Genomic DNA, 20165 nt, shown 5'->3' with positions numbered 1-20165 from the left:
ATTAATCATATATATGTTGAAGCAGCTATGTACAATTATACAGCTTGTAATAATACTAATAAGTATAGGAAATCAAAGATCGAAATAAAGAGAGGGTTGTCAACAAGAAAATAATCCATGTCGTACTAATTGGTTATACAGGAAGAGCAGTGATACAGGGCCTTAAAAATTTAGGCCTTAATCATATATGGCATGCCTTGTTATATGGACACATCATATTTTTAAATAAAATCATGTCATATTATAATTTAGTGAAAGACAATCATATCTTTTATCAATTTAATTTAGTGATAATTTCTTATCTATTCAATCACAGAAATAATTAAGATTTCAATTTGAAAAAGTAATTATAATAGCAAGTTACCTTATTTTTGTCGAGATATATATGGTAGACTGGTAGTTACCATATTTTTATGAGATTTCTTTCCAATTTTTGACTTTCTAGTGTATTGATTTATTCTTTTTTACTCTTATGATCATAATTACTCATATGAAATACCCTATTTACCATATGAAAATAAATACTCTTATCAAATTTCTTTATGAAGAATTATATATAAGGGCCTATATATACATTATTTTTGGATGAGTAATATGTGTGTATGTGTATAACTGTATATGTATATATATATTTTTGAATTCACGTTTAAAAAAAATTGGCGATTAAATTTAGGAATGAGTGTTATAAAACAATGAATAAAATAAAATAAAGATTTGTTTTATACGACATATATTTTATTGAAAAAAAAAAGAATAATTTAGAACTATTAGATTTGTGAAGGATATGATAGTTTTTTAATCAATAACTAGAAACCATCGACACTCTATGGGTATGCAAAAAGTGAGTAGTTATCTCTGTGAAAAATTTAGTGATTAAAATTTGAGAGGACATAATATTTTTTATTTTAACTTATTTAAATTTTGATTATAATACCATTATTTGTTTGTTTGTCAGTGTGATATGAAAACGGTATTTTCAGAAGTTCGTAATTTGGTAGTATTTAAGTCCTTGTTTTATAGTAGTAAAAATAACATAACATGCTTTTATATAAAAAGGTGACATGGCTATGTGATAAGATATGCCACATATAATTAAGGCCTTTAAGGCTCAAATTTTTAAAACAAACAATCATTTTCCTATACAGGAATATGTATCAAAATCTCAAAATTAATAATCTTAGATGGTGTATTGTATATAGATTTGTGTTGACTTATTTTAATTAACAACTTTTTGAAAAGTCCATATATTTTTTAAAAAGTACACAAACTCTCATAAAATTGTTAAAATCATTGATTTCAACCACATACTTTTTGCTGATTTGTACAGACTTTTATTGATTCATGAAATACACATAATTCATATTGATCGACTTCTATAGATTTCTCAGTATTCATAATGTATGTGCATACCATGTCTCTCAATTACAAACCCACAGTTTTGTGATAGTTTGCTTCACTCCCGGCTACGTCTTATGTATCTAGGCTGGCCTTATGAGTTCTCTGATGCCTCGTTGATGCTATTGGATGAGGATTTAATGCATGTTAAGAAAAAATTTCTACGGAACAATTTTTTATTCTAAGCAAATTTATTGGTTGTATAACTTGTATCTTTTACAAAGAATTAGAAAACCTTGATTATTTATAAGAAAATAAAATAGACCCTTCAAATTTAATATATCGACCAATATGTACCAAATAAATGGAAGTAAATAAACTGTTCCGGAAGTTTTAAGCTAAAGAAGTCGGTGTTTATGAAACATTTATATGATTATTATTCTCATTTCTTCTTACGTACTTTTTTTATCGTCATTGTTTTTATTGTTAGCATTTAACATGTGTCCACATATGAGAATACGATTTTTGCAAGTATAAAGATACAAGGTAAGAACATAACATAAAGAAGAAGACAACAATCATGAGATTATAGGTTGAATAAACATGTTGGGTTGTAGGAACAAAAATTGGTAAAGAAAAGACAAAAATAAAATAAAGAAAAATAGTGGAGAAAACAAAATACAATGAGAAAAGTTTATAGAAAAGTCCATGAAAATATTTGGTTTAGAGGTTAGACAATTTTTGGATTGTGGTGTGTATAATTAACACTACAAAGTCCATGAGATTTCATAAGTTTATAATTCCATAAGTATGAATGATATTTTGAATACTTACAGACTTCTATTCATTTTAAAAAAATCATGATTAAATACCCTTAGACTTTTATGGATTCGATAATGACTTTTTAAAATCCTAATTGAATACACATAGACTTGTATGGATAATTAAAAATCTGTATTGAATACACTTAGACTTTTGAATTTCATAGATTTCTTTAAAACTCCCACTAAATCTATATACAATACACCACTCGTAGTGTGTAACCCAATACAGTATAATGTCAACCCCAATATCGAATGACTTGCTGCTTCTCGATCTTATGGTAGCTCAAACATAGACCAATGATTTTCATGAAAATAATAGGTGAGGGAACCAAATGAATTTTATGATAACTTTCTATAATGGCAGGGCCGCGGGGGGATGGCTGGAACATTTAAAATTAAACACGGATGATCTCCTCTTCATTCACTCTTTAGTTTAGCATTTGGCATTGCTCAACTTAATGATGACTTCAGCTATTTAAGGAATAATTGTACGTTGAATTGTATTCAACTCAAACTAAATCAATTAGTAAATGAATGTAAGTTCAAGTTTTTTCTTATGTAAAAATATTCTTTTAACACATTGTCTCTCTTCAGAATTTCTTGTATAGTTGTATGTACCGGCATTGTAAGAGACATAGCACCTATTAGATGGTCTTCACCGTACCCTTGATATTATATAGTCAAATTATTTTGACTAATCGAATACTGTTTGATATTATCTGACCGTGTTGGTGCAAATGCACGTCGTCCTTTTTAATCCTCTCCCGTCTTGACTTGAAGTTAATCAGAGCATGAATTTTGGTGGTGATAACTATACAAAGCTTCTTTTTTTATGTCGTCAATAATAAGTATCTCCATATTTTTTTTGCTAAATAAGGGAATTAGAACTTAGACAGACAAATTCTTACAAGTAGTACTGTATTTGATATAATCTATGTGTTCGTTCATATTGGTGCAAGTGTAAGTCAGTGCTATGTTTTGAATTGTCTCTCAGTTAATAAGAGCATGAATAATGGTGATCGAGAACCAGTGCTATTAGACAAATGAGAGCTTGTTTTATATATTGTCAATTATAAATATCTTAGGAAAATTCTATTATACACGAATGTATGATATACATTTCATATCCGATAATTGATATTGTTTTATGAGTGATATCAAAAAAATAAAAACTGTTATCAACTTTTCGGATGTGGTAGGTATAACATATTAAATTAACCAAATATCTCAACTTTTTAAAAATAACTCATTGAACACTTTACTTTAAATTGTCAAATCATACACATCGAGTTGCTGAAGAGCAACAGTTGATAGAAATTATTCAGAATAATCTAGCATCTAGACTAATGAAGATATGTGCAACAAAATTGTAATTGAGCTATAGCATCAATCTTCTGCAGCAATAATGTCATATACTTTTCAAACACAGAGAATAATGGTATATATGTGTATATTTCAGATGTTGTGTGCTGTAGTTCCTATGCAATCTCACCACTCTGATATTGATTAACAAAGAAAAGGCAACAGATCAGAGGTTTATAAGAAGAGTTAGTCCATGTCAAGTCCTGAATTGATCTATAAAGGAGTGGAGTTATATATGAGTATATGACTACTTCTGGATTAGGAAAGCCTGCAAGTTGAGGTACAACCGGAGCTTCTTTGTGATGAGCATCTTGCTTCTTTTAGCTATCTCACTTGCCACCATTCATCGATTTGCAGGAGTAATAGTAAGATTCCTGGTTTCATGCATACTCAAAGCTAGCTAGACTGCATGTTGTTCTTATTAATTAATTGCATGTGAATGACTACATCATGATCGATCATGTTACCCGAAAACGTGTTTCTTAGAGGTACATGACCAAGTCCTGCACTTGTAGCCGTCCGGCCTTCTGCACCGCCGGCCAGCTGACTCCAGCCATTCAATGCGACTAACTGATTATGTTTCAACTCCCAGCAAGTATCGTGACTTTGATAAATCAGTCATCTAATACCTTCATCTGATGGGCATTGCTTTTAAGGATTATGAAGCCTATATCCAATTCTTGTATACAATATTTTCTCAATAGTTGGTAACCTTCAAGTTTCAAACATTCTTATTTGTACCATTGCTATTTTTGTATCACATATAGCTTGATATGTATTGTTGGTCAATAATCTTAATTCTTATTGAATGAAGAGGTTACATTTGAATAAAAACAAACATATGGTTGGTCAATTCACTCAATTGAACATCTCAAAGTAATTTATATATTTAAATTACAATGACTGTCCAAAATGATGTCACAATAATGTGTGTAAAGAGACTTAAATTAAGCTTTTATATATAAGTATAGTTGTTTGTTTCACTTTTATGTGTAATCTAAAACTCCACATTTTAGTACATGAAGACTCCACAATATGTCAATGAATCGATACATTAATTTCAAATCTTAAGTGCAACAATGGCAAGTTACATCACTTTTAAAACCCTCCATATAGTGATAGCTAGCCAACTTCTTGTATGGTCTACTACCACTGCATCAACTACCAAACTGTGCAAGAAAACAACTTAAAACAGAGAGACGCTGTCTGTTCCTTCTGATCAAATTCAAACCAACGGAGTGAAGGACAGATTGTGATTTGCAAAGTAATTCTTCTTCAATGATTGTATCCAATTGTCAAATGCAGAAAAGGGTGGAGATGACCATGTACAATTTCTAGCCACTTCCTTTGGAAATTCAACATGTACAGCTTACCATTGAATTTCACTGCAACTATGAATTTTGAACATGGGACAGAGCTAGTCGTTCCAATACAAATACCCTTCTCCCCCCAAAACAAAGACAGAACCCTCTGCTCTTGATCTACATGCACCCAAAGACTACTATACACATTAGGACAAACAAGAAGACCCTAAAAAAAAAGAATTAAAAGACGAGGGGATTAATCTAAACATTTGAATCACTATTGTTACTCCTACTCTCATTATTGTCATCATCATTAGCGTAATCTAACTCATCACCTAATAGAAATGAACGGTCATCTCCCTTGATTTCAGCTTTGTCTGGCTTGTCTTCCTTAACCTCTGCGCTGTCATCCACAACTCCAGCAGCTCCTGTCAACTGTTTTGCTTTCTGGGTTTCATATTCCCAATCTGTAACAACCAAAACCACCAACATGGTCACAGCACAGGAACCCTGAGCCGCCAAAAGTCCAAACCACAGTCCCATGAAGTCTAATCCAGCAAAGAACCCCAGCCCCACCGCCACCGGCATTCCCACAATGTAAAAGCATCCCAAGTTTATGTTGGCCCCAACTTTCGGCCGCGCCGTGCCTCTCAGCACGCCGCAGCCGGTTGTCTGCGGGCAGTTTCCGAGCTCGCAGAGGCCAATTATGGGCAGGACCAGCGATGTGAGTGCTATGATTTCCTTGTCTTGAGTAAACATGCTGGCCCATATGTTTCTCACCATCACTGCAAAGATAAGGGCTGTTAGGCCTAGAATGAAGCTGCAACAGAGCCCCACAATGGCTGCGAGCTTTGCCTTTTCGGGGTTGTTTGCTCCAATTTCATTCCCAACACGTGTGGATACACTGAAACTCAGAGAAGAAGGGAAGATGTAGATTAATGCAGTGGTCTGGATAAGAATCCCCATTGACGCAACAGTTGCTCTTGGATTCAGTAACAGACCGCAGAGCAAGATCATGATCTCGTACCACCACCATTCAAGGCAAACTGAAATGCAGCTTGGTATGGCCAGATTGAGAAGAGTCTTCCATCCTCGTAAACACTCATTTGAAATACCTCCCCAAGTTTTCTTGTACACGCCGGAAATAATGATGTAGATTATCAGAGAGATCACCAGATTGAAATTCGACCAAACCCCACTTAAGGCAACACCTTGGATTCCCATATTGAGGTGCGAAACGAGAAAGTAGTTGATAGGAATGTGTAGGATGATCGCCAGAGTTGCGCAGAATGTCAGAGGCAGAGTGATGGATTGAGACCGTAGGTAGATTCTCAAAGGGTGCAACAGAGACTGAGCAAGAAGATCGGGAAGTGAACAGAGGAGGTATGATTGGGCTTCAATGGCAATTGCCTCGTCTTGGCCACAAAGAATTAGGATTTTCTTCATATTGAGCCAGAGAATTGAAATTGGTATGGAGATCAGTACAAGAAGAAGAACTGTTCTTTGCAAACAGAGACCAAGCAAAGTATGTTTCTTGGCACCAAAAGCCTGGCCGCAAATGGGTTCCATTCCCATGGCGAGACCGGAAAGAATAGAGTATCCGGTGATGTTGGCAAAGCCGACGGCCAAGGAGCCGCCGGCTAAGGCCAGGTCACCGAGGCGGCCGAGGAAGAGCATGGAGATCATGGACCGGGAATAGAGTAAAAGCCCAGTAAGGATCATAGGGAAAGCAATACTAGCTATGGAACTCGCTTCTTTCATAGCCAAAGTGAAATGGGATTTCTGGGGTTTCTGTATTGTCTGGGGTTTTTGCTCTTTTCTGGGATGAGTTGTGGTTTTGGGGATCAATGGGGCGGTGAGACGGCGCTTCTGGTCTTCTGTGTTTGTGTCTTTATTTGACGCAAAGTCTGAATTGCCGTTGCAGAGAGGAGGAGATGTCATCTTGCACATTGTGATTAATATCTGTTTGTGGGCTGATGAGGATGAATTGGAATCAAAGCTTGAGAGGATGGGAGAGATATGTGGGGGTCTGTAGAGGCAGAGGGTGAAGAGGTTTATATAGGGGTTTGATGAGCTTTGAATATTGTGGCTGCTTTTTTTGGAGGGACTATTGTGTCTTTGTGATGACCGGCCAGCACAACCCTAGTGACAATTGGGTGTAAAATCCACTTTCGTATCACAAACACCATGAGCAAACAACAACAAAAAAGGAAACAAAATATTTCTGCAGAACTAAGATCTTGGTGAGATGGATCTGATTTATAAGCTGGTGGTTTGTGTTTGTTTTTTTGTTCTACAATTAGGTCTTCAAATCTCAACATTAATCAGACATTTAATTTAGATTGATTAATCAAGTCACTGCCAAAGTTTGTAACGTTTTCGATTAAGAAGGATTAGACAAATTGACAGAGGGAAATGGGACAAGGAAGACTCTCGGCCAGTTATACTTGGACATGGATTTTACATAGAGGCCGATGAAGCCCATTGATTAGGGACCCATTTATGATGCAAAAGCAAATTTTTCGAAAACTACTGAGGTAGCGTAGGCCGAAGATTAAGGGACATATATTATGCCGATGTACAATTGGCTCAACTCAATGCAAGCTGCTCCACCACTTTGGCCTCCCTTCACAAGGGTTTTTTTTTAATTATTACCTGTGGATATGTAAAAAAATAAAAAATTGGGTTGATCCATCGAGCAACAATAAAAGCATCCGTAATACACAGTAATACATAAGAAATAATATGTTCGATAAAATGTCTTAAAATTATTGAAGCAATAACCATTAAGATAGTGAAGTAGCATTCACTGCTTAATAGAATTTTCGACTTTATTATTTGTAATAATCAACTCTTAGCTGCAGGCGCACAAAGTTAAACAATCGCAGGAAGTGAAAGGCAGGCCATAGCTTCACAAGGACGTGGGGTCTCATACGGAAGCTCTCTCATTCAAAACCATGTCGATTGTCGAAATTGGATATGTTAATTCATCTCTCCTTTAGTGGACGGGACAATATTTAGGGGTGAATGTCACCATTTTTGGTTGAACCCCATTACCGAAAGTGGAATGTTTTCTTTTTTTAGTTCTTTTTTGAGTGAGAATAATGAAGATGATCTTTTACGATAAGTAAGCTTTTGATTGTTTTTTTTTTTCCTCTGAAGTCTTTCTTATATGAATTTGATGAAGCCGTGGAAAGTCCTATTGCTACAGGTGGCTCCTCAGTAGAGGAACACTGCCAAGTGGATGGCATTCATGGTTCCACACATCCACATATATGAATCGAGTGGGCTGTTTCTTTCACTGTTTTTAGATGTTTATGAATCTCAGATACATATTAAAGGAGGTTCTAAACCACTAATGAAAGGGGCATGTAATAAATATCAAGTGATAAGCCCTTTTCTTCGAGTCAAATTATTAAGACAAACACGCTAGTTTAAGTCATAAAAACGTGTAGAAAGTTCTTCCATATGCTTCATATTGGGTGGCTTTAACATCGACTTTGACCCCCAAGATTTGAGTTCCAAACTCGCTTTGAATGTTTGTGCTATCAGTACATAAGGGCAATCGTGCGTGTGATCGACCTCATTTTGTAGTTATTAGGAGAATGTCTCCTCATGTTTTCTTGTCATTTTATGAGAGTCCAACTTTCGGTTGAACACTAGAGTGAAATTACAAGATACCGTAATTGACCAAGAAAGAGGTCATAAAAATAGCCAATATATATCAACCTTTTCTTTTCAACATTCTACTTCGGTACTTTTACATTCGTCAATTCTCATTTTACGTTGTACTCTTACTCATTGAATTTGAACACTCACTTTGAGGTTATCGATTCAATACTAGCTGAAGTAACACTTGATTGAAGTATACTATTAACGGACACTATCGATTTAATTACCTAAACACCAATTAATGAAAGTCACGTATTTGATAATTGCTTGTTAGAGACTTCTTAAGCTTGATCATCTCGTGCTTCACAAGGTAATCTGGAAATCAATCAGAACACGATATATTTCGCTTTTCGATTGAACAAAAAAAGAGCTAGAAAAGATGAAAGGTAAAACCTTGCTATCATTCTCCGAAAGAAAAAGATGAGAGATAAATCAAGCTAGGGGATAAAAAGGATTTCCTTCAAGCTAGTGTACTGTCTACCAGAGGGCAAAGACGAATAAGAGCTGGGACAGACAAATGGGACTCGCCAAATATGGCAAAAAAAAGAGTCGCAATCAACACAACTGTACGTCGATGCCCAAAGAAGGAAAAGACCATGTTAGCTTAACATGCGCGTTCTAGCTGCTGCTTCTGTAACCCGTCTAAGCAGAAAGCTAGGAAGCAGAAAAACCAAATTCCCTTGTATTAATAGTTGGTGTCGTATTATTTCGAACATAGAAAAGACTGGTATGGTCGATCATGACTACGAACCAAGCCAATTCAGACAGAGATGAACAGAGTCGTTTCTGTCATTGAAGCTCAAGACAGATATGTTTACAGTGTGAAACCTCAAAGGAACCCAATAAAATCAGCTTGATCATTTTAAACCCTAATGATGATGAAGATGACAGATTTAAGTCATTAAAGTAATTTAGCACCGACTAAAACCGCTAATACATAAATGTTATGATGAATCTTCGCCGACAATGAGCATGCATGCCACAAAATTCTAGGGCATGCAAAAAAAGCAACTGCAAACGTTTCAATCTGTATCATTTCTCAGATCCTTGATAACTCTTTGTTGACCTTAGAGAGACTTTGTTTACAGGAACGACAGTTTATACAGTAGAAATAAACACATGAAAATGATATCTATACAAACGAGCAATCAGGATTTAGTCGCATTTCTTTTTACTTTTTTTGACTACTATGTCCAAGCTCCCTGTGCCAGTTGAGTAATTAGCATGTATATCAATCATAATCAAGAATTTTCAGAAATCAACCAAGTGCCAAAAGCTCCAGACTTGGAAACTTCTGTCAAACTTTTGATTTTTCTGGTTAGAAAGACGAATAAGAAACGGGGGACGTTAGGGTACGGGTACGCGGTACATTGGTTACCTAAATACGGGGTGCGCTAAGGGTATGTTTTTAAACTTAATTAATCGTGATGATCTCAACGTGATCCAAGAAAGTTGTAATAATGAACTAAATCCTATGCAACAGCCGTATTAATCTTATTATTATACTAATAACGGAGGAAAACATTGCTACTTAGGATACGGTCTTAGACTAATAGCGTGATTACAAGTAAGCTAAGCTAATTAACAGCTAGTATACAACCACTGTTAGTCTTGTCATTCGATTTTATGTCTTCAATGTCGGAAAAGCATTTACATCCTTAAAAGTTAGTGAGTTAACGATAAGCTTAATGACAGGTAACTACAACATCGTAATCGGTTTTTTTTTCCACACAGAATCGATCTTCAACGAACAATTAACTTGTAAATATCCAATTCTGTCTGATTAGCTAGAATCTCTATGAGCTTTAACATTGATTGGTCAAAGAAACTAGCTAGCTAGCTAGGGATGTTATCTAGATAAAATGTCTTAAAGTTTCAGTCTTGCTTGGTATATATCAAGTCTATAAAACTACACTCTAGTGCCTTTTCATCTCAACTTAGGGAAGCACTTACAAGAGAAGCATCTTAGAGGAATTCCTCTTTTGACTTTGTCATCTCCACAAAAGCCATTGTTGTTGCCTCTTTGTAGCTTATTGTCTCCGCCACCGAAAGCCATTCCCATTTGGTTGGTAGTGTGGGAAGAGATAGAAACTCAGACAGGGTCTGAAATTATAATTTGGAATTATGATTAGGATTAGGATTAGGATTAGGATCGATAAGAATACTGGTTGGTGTTCACACATGAAAACATCTGTGGTCGTATATTTATAAGTTATCTGATCGGAGATCAACGCGTAAAACTGTCATTTTCTTTGTCACAGAATCATTTGGCAACTTGGACAAGGACAAAGGCGATAACTACACAATATGAACTGATAGAGTGGAATCTACTTCGGCTACTGGGTCTTCAGAAAGTAGAACTGTGCTGTTAGCAAAACAACCCTAACGCGGAAGAGAGCAACTCTAATTGCACGACGGAGCACAGTGGAACCCATAAATGAAGCTCCTCAACAGAGAAGCGTGTAAGAAATAGCGATTGACAATTCTGCGATGATGCTCATGATGGCATAATATATTGTTGGTAATCCCCATCTCTTGACAGTTCGGAGGGTCTATTGTTAAGGACAATATTGGCTATAACATCATCAAAATAGCAAAAGCATCCACTTGCTGCAAATAAAACTTAACAAATCCAAATGTCATCAATCGGTGCCAAATGGAGGCAACTTCTGTATTAGGAGTCTCGCTCTGAAACAATAACCGAAATGAGTTCCTTCAAGGTTTTAAGCAGAAACTACAACACATAAGACTCTAGAACCTAATACTAGGCTACATGAAGCTACATATCCTTGATTGAACCCATCATCAGATGTCCTGGGAACTACAGAATGCAACAGACAACGCTCTGACTTCCACTCATCACCAGATACTAGTGCAGATCACTCATTCCTCCTCAGCTTGGGGTGATCGGCTGCAGTTAACAACAGAGTATGTAGCGTGTTTAGCAAGCCAAATGATATGCAAGCATAAAATTAAGACACCATTTGGTCACTGGGATAATTTAAACCTGTTGTATCTCTCATGCATGGGGCTTTCAGGTCCACCATAATTGGGGCTGTCCTTGCCATCAGGCACTGAGTTGGGACTTGGAATACGACCTTCCTCGGGGCTGTTAGCCCTTTCTCCTTCATAAGGGCTAGTGCTGGGGCCATGTCCATTTTCAGGGCTAGCTCTAGTTCTCTTATAAGGAGGAGGACTAGGGCTTGGAGCATGACCATTTTCAGCAGCAGCCCTATCTCTACCAACATAAGGACTGCGGCTACGGTCATGGCCATGATCAGCACTCACCCTCTCTTTTCGGGGGCTGCGACTGGACACCCTCCCATGATCAGATCTCTCCCTCCTAAAAGGACTCAAGCTGCGCCCACGAGCATAGTCAAGGCTTGCTCTCTCCCTTCGATATGGACTTGTTCCACGTCCATAATCAGGACTACCCCTTTCCCTACGGTATGGACCAGGGCTAGGGCCACGGCCATAATCAGGGCTTCCCCTCACTCTTTTGTAGGGACTTGGGGATCTTCTTCTATCACGGCCTCTCTCTGGTGACCTATCACGACTTCTCCTGTCAGGGCTATACCCATCTCTACTTTCATCATCATCACGAACTGCATATTCAACTGATATGACTCGATCCAACAGCTTGCTGCAGAAATAAAAAATCCAGCAAACAAAAATTAGTGCAACTTCAAGAAAAACTTGGTACAGATTTAACAGGAATGTTGCATCATCAATTTTTAACCTCATGTTTGTTGCCTCCAATGCCCTAGTAGCATCCTCCTGTGACTCATACTGAACAAATGCGAAATTCCTTCGGATCCGTACACTTACTATTTTCCCATATGAATCAAAATGCCTCTCCAAGTCCTTAGTACGGGTGTGATATGGATCAAAATTTATAACAAACAAGGTCTTTGATGGTCTTGTAACAGTTGAAGACCTTGAAGCACCAGGTCTTCTAGAACCACGCTCATGCTGCAATAAACATATATGTGCTTAAGACTGTAACACTTGAAACAAACCAGAAAACCATTTACAAACGAAGAGTGATAAAGGGTAGTACTTACACTGGATACCTTCGACCACTCAACACGAAGCCTACGCCCTTTGCGACCAAATTCTCTCCGATCGAGTCCCCGTATTGCATAGTCAGCATCTCTCTCATCATCCATGTAAATGAAAGCAAAACCTACAAAACAGTAAGGTAAAATATTCTGAATAGATTGAAATCAAATCCCACGTGTTGTATGAAACGAATTGTAATGATTCCTTTGATAAGGATTCTTCATCAAGAGACGGCATTCCTCCCTTCGGTAATGTAACAAGCCACCCAGAATTCTAACCTATTTTAACAGTTTGGCAACCTCTCGGAAATCTATAAACTATGTGACCAATAAAATTAGTAACAGACCTTGTATAATGAACTAAGTGATGTCAAGGGACAAGAATCCAAAAGTGAATGTCTCATTGTAGGTCATTGTAAAGACGGTGCCTTCTCCATCTAATCTCCTGCCTTTGCTGTGGAATCAGCACTGTTTCAATCTTGAAACATGTCTGACATTGAAGGCTGAGCGAAAGTCATGAGGAATGAAAGGCAAAGGTGACAGTGGAAAATTGAATGGTAGTAGTGCCATTGCAGGTCAGAATGACTCTTCTTGAAAACAAGAAGAGGGATCTCGTCACAGGCAAGAAACGGAATTCTGTAGAGTCCATCCACTAGCCTGGAAGAGAATGGATATCCCAAGATAACCCTGCGTCAAAGAAAATGTTGAGTATGGGGGTTTATGCGTCATATAATACATGCTTGTTTCTTAAACGTATCCTGAACCCCCACAAGATCTCAACAACGGAAGACGGCTGCAGTGGAGCATGTACTTGGAATGATTATTCGGTAGGGTAGCCGAAGAGGCAGGGCATGGGTGAGACATTGAGATAAGGCACGGATGAATTGCCTTGCTTCAGTAACCTCCAGGGCATGATAGTTTTACATGATCCTTACTACTATCAGCGGACAATCAGTGGACTCTATGCATATGCACAGATTTGGATCCTTGTTTTGGAAATTAAACGCACACCAGACACATAAAAAAAAGTCCTACAACAACAATAAATAATGAAGTCGATTCTTCAAGTTTCCAAAAATTGAATTAGCAAGACAGTAACCTTCCTAATCCTGAATCCGAACTGTTGAAAAATAAAGCTCACGTTTTTGTTCTCAACCTCAAAAAAGTTGCAACTTCTTATCTTTATTGCAAGTGAAAGGGTGATTTTGGCTAGATAAGCCGAACGTGGAAATTAAAAAGACCCAACAATTAAAAACTAATAACCTTTAAGAGCAAAAGAACTCACCAGCCTTCATATCCACCCTATCAACTTTTCCATATCTTCCAAACAGCCGCTCCAGATCATTCTGTCGAGCATCATATTCAAAATTCCCACAAAAAATGGGCCTCATTTCCTGAAACAAGTAAAAATAAACCGTCTTTAAAACAAGCTAAATAAGAAGCACATCACTTTGCATCCAATCCATCATACACACATATCATATCGTAACAAGAACAAACCAACAATCCAGCATTACCTAATTCACCCATGTACGAAAACAACCGGCAATCAATCCTCAAAACAAAACAGAATACAATCACCAATCCAGTATCTTTATAACTTGCTGCATTACGAGACTATATTCATAATCAAAATCTGAAAGCATAATCTCTTTCAGCTGAAAGACCAAGACAGAAACCAAATAAACCTCAAGAATTACTGAAATCACTAACACCAAAACCTAACCCAATCGAACCAAATCAAAACCACACAGAAATTACAATTCAATCAATCAAAAACACCACAAAACATTCCCTCATCCAATAATCAACACCACAAAAACGAATCCACATCAATTCAAATCCAGATCAAGATTCAACAGAGTCAGATCTACAATCGTGCATGACCTAATAACCAGATCCCCAATTCGTCAGGAAAGAAGCACTATTTGAAAGCGTTTAAGTTCGAAATTCATCGTGAATCTAGCGAAGAGCTAAGAGATTATAGCAATTGAAAAGCAGAGATCGGATTCCGGTGAGGTTCTTACCGCAACTGAGAGCCGGCGATTCCGAGAGTGACGGAGCTCTAACCCTAAGACTGTGATTAGATTTTCTTTGATTTGACCGAAATAAAAAACCTTTTTGTGATTGTGAGTGAGGTAAATAGTTAGCTGAAAACTCACGTATTGGAGATTTAGATAATGTCCAAAAAGACCCTTGTACTTTCGTGTATTGCTACTTCTATCCTCATTTTCCAATTTATTTATTTTTTATTTTTCATAATTCTGTCTATAATTAGAAGCCATGAAGATCATACACAAGAATCATCAAACTTTGTTACATTATCAATTGAAGGCGCCATTACTGAGGCTGAACGTCTCATGAGAATGTTAGAACCTTTTGATTTATGTTAGTTATATTAATAAACATGGTATTATCGGTTTATATTGGTTGTAGGCTCATTTTAATTTCCAGGATCGGTGTCACAAAAAATATATTTAGTACATATATAGTTCTAAATTGATATGTATTATGAGCCAACTTCTTTGCACTTCATTGATGCGTGTAGGTTGAAATACGTCCAAACAGATATATAAACAAAAACAAAACAAATGAAATAGATGTAATGCATGCGCGTTCTCTAGCTGGTGTCATTACAATGGCCAAGTAATCTGATCAAATAAACCAATTGGGAGCTTTAGAGGCCGGAAGAACCAAATCAGGTCTCATTACAATGCCCAGGGCCCAGGCTAGTGATCTTATCAAGTAAACCAACTGGGAGCTTTAGAGGAAGAACCAAATCAATCCTCGTGGACTTGTTCAATACTTAGCTGAATTTCGGATGCTTGTCCATGTCCATTAGAGATAAGATGTAATAACCCGATTTTTCAGAACGATTATGGGATTATTTTTAAGTTTATAAGTTTTTGAAATTCATTTAAACGACTTTCGTTTGCTTCGTGAAGTGGTAAATCGAAAACGGAAACGTTATCGGAACGTTTATTTAGAAAAACGTTATGTTTCCGCGACGTGAGTATCGACTTTTATTTTGTCTCTCGTTTGCGAAAACTTCATTCACGAAAGTTGTAGAGCTCGTCGATACGAGTTCGTGGACGCGTCACGCGTTCGAATCGGACGTCAGACGTGAAGTTATTAACGTCGGAAGTTAGTTTCTGATTTTAGAAACGAGTATATACAAGACTTTTTTCAGATTAGGGTTTCCATTTTTGGAAACCCCACTCTCTCTCTCCTCTCACCCGCCTCCCTCTCCTTCTCTCTCCTTGATTCCTCTCTCTCTCTCTCTCTCCTTCGGAAAACCCACGCCGGCGATCTCCTCCCTCCGGCAATCCGTGACTCACACCGCCGGCCCAGGAAGAGTCGTGCGACCCTCCGCAGTCGACCCCGAGGTCGACGCACCTCCTCGCGCCGCCGTGAGCCTTCGCGCTCCAACCCGAGACCGCGAGTGCCATCGCCACAGTCGAGCTCCATCTCCGGCGACCTCCGGTGGTTCTCGAGCTTGTCGAGGTAAGGATTTTGCTTGTTTGATGGATTGGTGTGATTGTTTGATGACTTGATGGCGTTTTGATGGTGGATCGGAGGAGGAGGGGGGATACCGCTGCCTTAGGTGGCGCGTGAAGAGCCGTGGAGTGGCCTAGAGGCGGCGTGAGGCCGTGGGAAGGTAGAGGAGGAAGAGAGGAGGAGCAATGGGGCGGCGGTGGCGTGCTACCCGCCGGTCTTAGGCTCGGCGTGTGGGCCCCACGCGTTGCCATAGTGAGTAGCGCGTGAGCGCCACGCGCGCATCGTGCGGCGGCGCATGAATAGTATTTTCGAAACAGTAATTTGTAAAATTTATTTTTACGTACGTTAAATGTAAAAATTAATTTATGTACAGTAACTGTAAATTTTTACATACGGTAAATGTAAATTACTTTCAGTAAAAGTAATTTCGGAAGGGTAAATCAGTAATTATTATTTACTGAGACAGTATTTACATTTGAATAGTATGCATACGTATAAAAATACATAAATAGTATTATATGTACATGAATACGTAATTGATATGTATTTATACAAAAAAATACGTGAATAGAAAATACGTGAAATAATACTATGTGAACAGTAATTTCGTAAAACCCGAAATTGCTGAACAGTAAAATAATATTACTGTTTTGGCATTTAAGATTTACGTAACGATTCTAAATTCTTTTCTTATCTTTTCAAGGTGATCGAGAATTCAAGAAAATGAATTACTTTCGGAATTGTGGAACTACACTCGAGATTATAAGGTGAGTAAAATCTCACATTACGAATATACCCTTGCGGTAATTCGGGATTTATGCAGAATTTTAAGGAATGAAATATGACATGTATATGATATAGTGGAATATATATTTGTATAAATGGTAAATAGTTACATTTATATAGTTTGCTATATTATATACTCACATGATTTTGTTGTGAATATGTTCATTTTGGTGATGAGATTTATATATCGAGCATGTGGTTTGATTTGTACAATATGACATGATGATTATTGTACGTGGTTTTAACATTGAGTTTTGTTAAAACGTGTTTCTCTTCGGACGTGTTTTATGTCTTCGAACGAGTTTTTGTCTTCGGACGTGTTTATGTCTTCAGACAAGTCTTCGGACGTGTTTGGCATGTCGGAACCTAGCCTTTGGTCGGACAAAAGTTACGATTCAGTTAGAGTTCTAGTCTATCTGCCGGGGTACTGCATATGAGGTAACAGATGAGTTATCGGCTTATGAGTACCCATATATTATTGATATTGGATGACAGGTGGTTGTCCAATGTCGGCGGCGTACTACATGAGGGGTAACAGAGGGGTACCAACGCTCATGAGTACCCGTATTATAAATGCATTTGGGTAAACAGAGGGGTTGCCCAATTCTCACGAGCACATATATTTTCACATTATTAGACAACCAGATAGACCGTCTAATGAGTCATGAGTGCATTTATATTTGTTGAGATGTGGATTTTCGTATATATTGATATGTGAGTTATATTATTGGTTTACTCATACGAGCTGCAAAGCTTACCGGGTTTGTGTTTACAATCTCGGTGCACATATTCGATGGTGTAGGGGATAACTCCGCAGGTGTGGATTAGCGGAAATCGACGGACCGCTCAGAGGACTTGAAGTTATTTATTTCCATCTTGTGGTGAGGAGTTTTTGTTGATTTCTTTGTGAGGATTATACATTTCCATTGTTATAATGTTGAATTATAAAATTTGGTTTGTAATAATCGGTTTGACTGAGTTGTATTTTGAACTCAGAGATGATCCGCTGTGATATTTAAATGATTTTTATTCATTGAGATTGCTTTAGTGTTTTTCATGACTTCGAAATTTGAGTTTTATACTTTAAATTTTGGGATCGTGACATAAGAACTGCAATCTCAGCACATACTTTGGCTAGTTCAGATTCTGTATCATGTATTGTTGTTGCAAGTGGAAAATAATCGCAGCACAGCCATACACAGGATTTTGTATTCTACTTTCAGCCTCATAACATAATGTATCGATGGCATGAGCTCGAATATACGGTTGCGATGATTTCAGTTCCTGATAAATCATATACATTGTACATATATATCAAAGTTAAGTTAAGTTTGTTTCCAAGTATGTATAATTTGCTCTAGTGAAGACCTAATACGTACATAAGAGTGTGTGTGTGTGCTGTTAAATGAATTATGGTACCTTGAGCAGCGTGGCAACATTCTTGGCACCATGTATTCTATGAACATGTTCAAATCTTTGAGGATTGTTCGAGGGGAAATATGGAGCGAATATACAATCCTCCGGACATCCTTTCCTCAAATACTTGCAAGCAGCACAGCGGCCAACCATTATTCTATATCTAGAGTGGATCTCAGAATCTCATCTCTTGGAGATTTTCTCAATCTTTTGTCTCCAAGATGCATGTAAATCTGTATGGATTTTGTGTTAGTAAGGAGAGAAAATTCCAACGGTTATTTTTTTTTGGTTATGGAAGGCGTCTAAAGTGCTTACTATTTCCAACCATTATATTTGAGAACTTGTATCTGTTTTAGCAACGTTTGTGGTTTCCTTAATTTGCTATAAACGTAGGATATACATTAGACTAGCTATCAGCAAGTTTTTAAATAGAATTTCCAACAGCTACTTTTTATTCAGATTGAATTGAATTGATTCTAATTTGTATTGTTTATATATAGTTCGTTTTCCTTTATCATACGTAGAGTTTAGCCTGCGTTATACATTCTGAATTCGTAACACTCCAGCATAAATTGATGCAGAACGATCGAGGACGTTGTTGAAGAAAGACAGAAATATATATGCCAACACCATCATATTATTGGGAATGCAGAAGAATGAACTGTAGAATGGAAATCGAAATAACTCACAACCATAAGCGGAAAATAAAAATGATAGAGAATACCGGGATTTAACGTGGTTCGGCAAAGTGTCTACGTATACGGGTAACAACAATAAAGAACCTTCACTATACGAAGAAAAGTTACACAGAGAGAAACACTACTTCAAGACTCACACTTGAAGGGATACACTCTCACACACTTTATTTTGCTACACACACAAAACTCTCTACTTAGAGTTTTCTCTATATCTCTCACTCTTGATCACACACAAAATGACCTCTCCCTTATTGTTCTTCTATGTTTATTGTACCACTTCTCATGCCTTAATATAGGCAAACATTTTTGTGCAATTCATGTATTTGCATGTAACATACATGAAAGCAAAGTCAATCTTCTTCCTTGATTCATGCTCAATGTTGACATGGTCATTAATGCATTCTTCTTTCTTTGTCAAACAAATTAACCACCTACCACCATAAGGTTGTAGATTTGTTTCTTACCTTCAATAAAGATTGCTCCAAATTTCAACAAAATCAACTCCATCAATTAATGGGTCACCAAAGTAATAGGTGTGCTTGATTTACTCATGTGAACATCACATAGTTTTCACACCTCAATTAAGGAGGATTGACCCTATCACATATTGGTTACAGACGACGAAATCATATTTCTTGTTTCTAGGTTGATAAACCTAGAGCCAAGATCCAAGGAGAGTACAGGGCATAAAGAGGGCCGGGGGAGATCGAGCAAATTACCATTGTTTGCATGTGCTGCATGTCATGCATGTTATATATATCAAAAACAAATTAAGCACACTACTATTTATGTCACGACGAAAAGGGATAGCCAAATTCCAATTTAACTCTACCAGCTTACTATAACTATTGAACACACGTCTTAAACTCTTAATCATTTAGTTCTTCATAATCCAAAGCCACTCGAAATTAAGAGTATGGTTATCCAGGAATGTTCAGATAACAAATCAATTGTCCACTACTGCGCGCCACACTCCCTTCAATAGTTAACAAGACCAATTAGGGCATTTAGGAAATCATCATCACCATCCTGTAAGATAAGTGAAACGGAAATGCTCATTAGTTGATCAGTACGGCTTTTGACTCACTAATCTTGTAGCGAGATATATAAGATCCTTTTCCTATTGTCAACTGAACATGAAGTTCGTTATGCATGTGCATTGAACAGTCTTCTCTACTAATCTAGTACTGATGATCATGTGAATTAGTA

The 20165-nt window shown here is 37.2% G+C and overlaps 2 protein-coding genes across 3 annotated transcripts; both read right to left on the bottom strand.

Annotated features, from left to right (window-relative positions):
• Positions 1–4547: 4547 nt before the first annotated feature.
• Positions 4548–6839, bottom strand: LOC126801921 (protein DETOXIFICATION 49). The gene has a single exon (XM_050529414.1). The coding sequence runs from the start codon at positions 6773–6775 to the stop codon at positions 5087–5089; it is 1689 nt and encodes a 562-aa protein (XP_050385371.1). The 5' UTR covers positions 6776–6839; the 3' UTR covers positions 4548–5086.
• A 4283-nt stretch (positions 6840–11122) lies between these two features.
• On the bottom strand, positions 11123–14709 carry LOC126801455 (serine/arginine-rich splicing factor RS41). 2 transcript variants are annotated; one of them, XM_050528808.1, is made up of 7 exons: positions 14586–14605; positions 13844–13952; positions 12906–13245; positions 12562–12683; positions 12237–12469; positions 11505–12140; positions 11123–11408 (listed from the first exon to the last, which is right to left on the bottom strand). In XM_050528808.1, the coding sequence occupies exons 4-7, from the start codon at positions 12664–12666 to the stop codon at positions 11381–11383; spliced, it is 1002 nt and encodes a 333-aa protein (XP_050384765.1). In that variant the 5' UTR covers positions 12667–12683; positions 12906–13245; positions 13844–13952; positions 14586–14605; the 3' UTR covers positions 11123–11380. The 2 variants fall into 2 exon arrangements, with proteins under 2 accessions (XP_050384765.1, XP_050384764.1); XM_050528807.1 differs by lacking the exon at positions 12906–13245 and having other exon boundaries at positions 14586–14709.
• Positions 14710–20165: the final 5456 nt, after the last annotated feature.

The sequence above is a fragment of the Argentina anserina genome, chromosome 7 (genome assembly GCF_933775445.1).
Source record: "Argentina anserina chromosome 7, drPotAnse1.1, whole genome shotgun sequence".
NCBI lineage: Eukaryota > Viridiplantae > Streptophyta > Magnoliopsida > Rosales > Rosaceae > Argentina > Argentina anserina.
This window is presented reverse-complemented; position numbering and strand designations above follow the sequence as displayed.

Bases quoted from the DNA above. Each gene is read 5' to 3' on its own strand.
- LOC126801921 (XM_050529414.1), bottom strand. From the start codon at position 6,775: ATGTGCAAGATGACATCTCCTCCTCTCTGCAACGGCAATTCAGACTTT.
- LOC126801455 (XM_050528807.1), bottom strand. From the start codon at position 13,949: ATGAGGCCCATTTTTTGTGGGAATTTTGAATATGATGCTCGACAGAAT. The intron at 12,470-12,561 runs GTAAGTACTACC...TGTTTATTGCAG, and splicing joins AGTGGTCGAAGGTATCCAGT to CATGAGCGTGGTTCTAGAAG. The intron at 11,409-11,504 runs GTTTAAATTATC...TGTTAACTGCAG, and splicing joins ATGCATGAGAGATACAACAG to CCGATCACCCCAAGCTGAGG.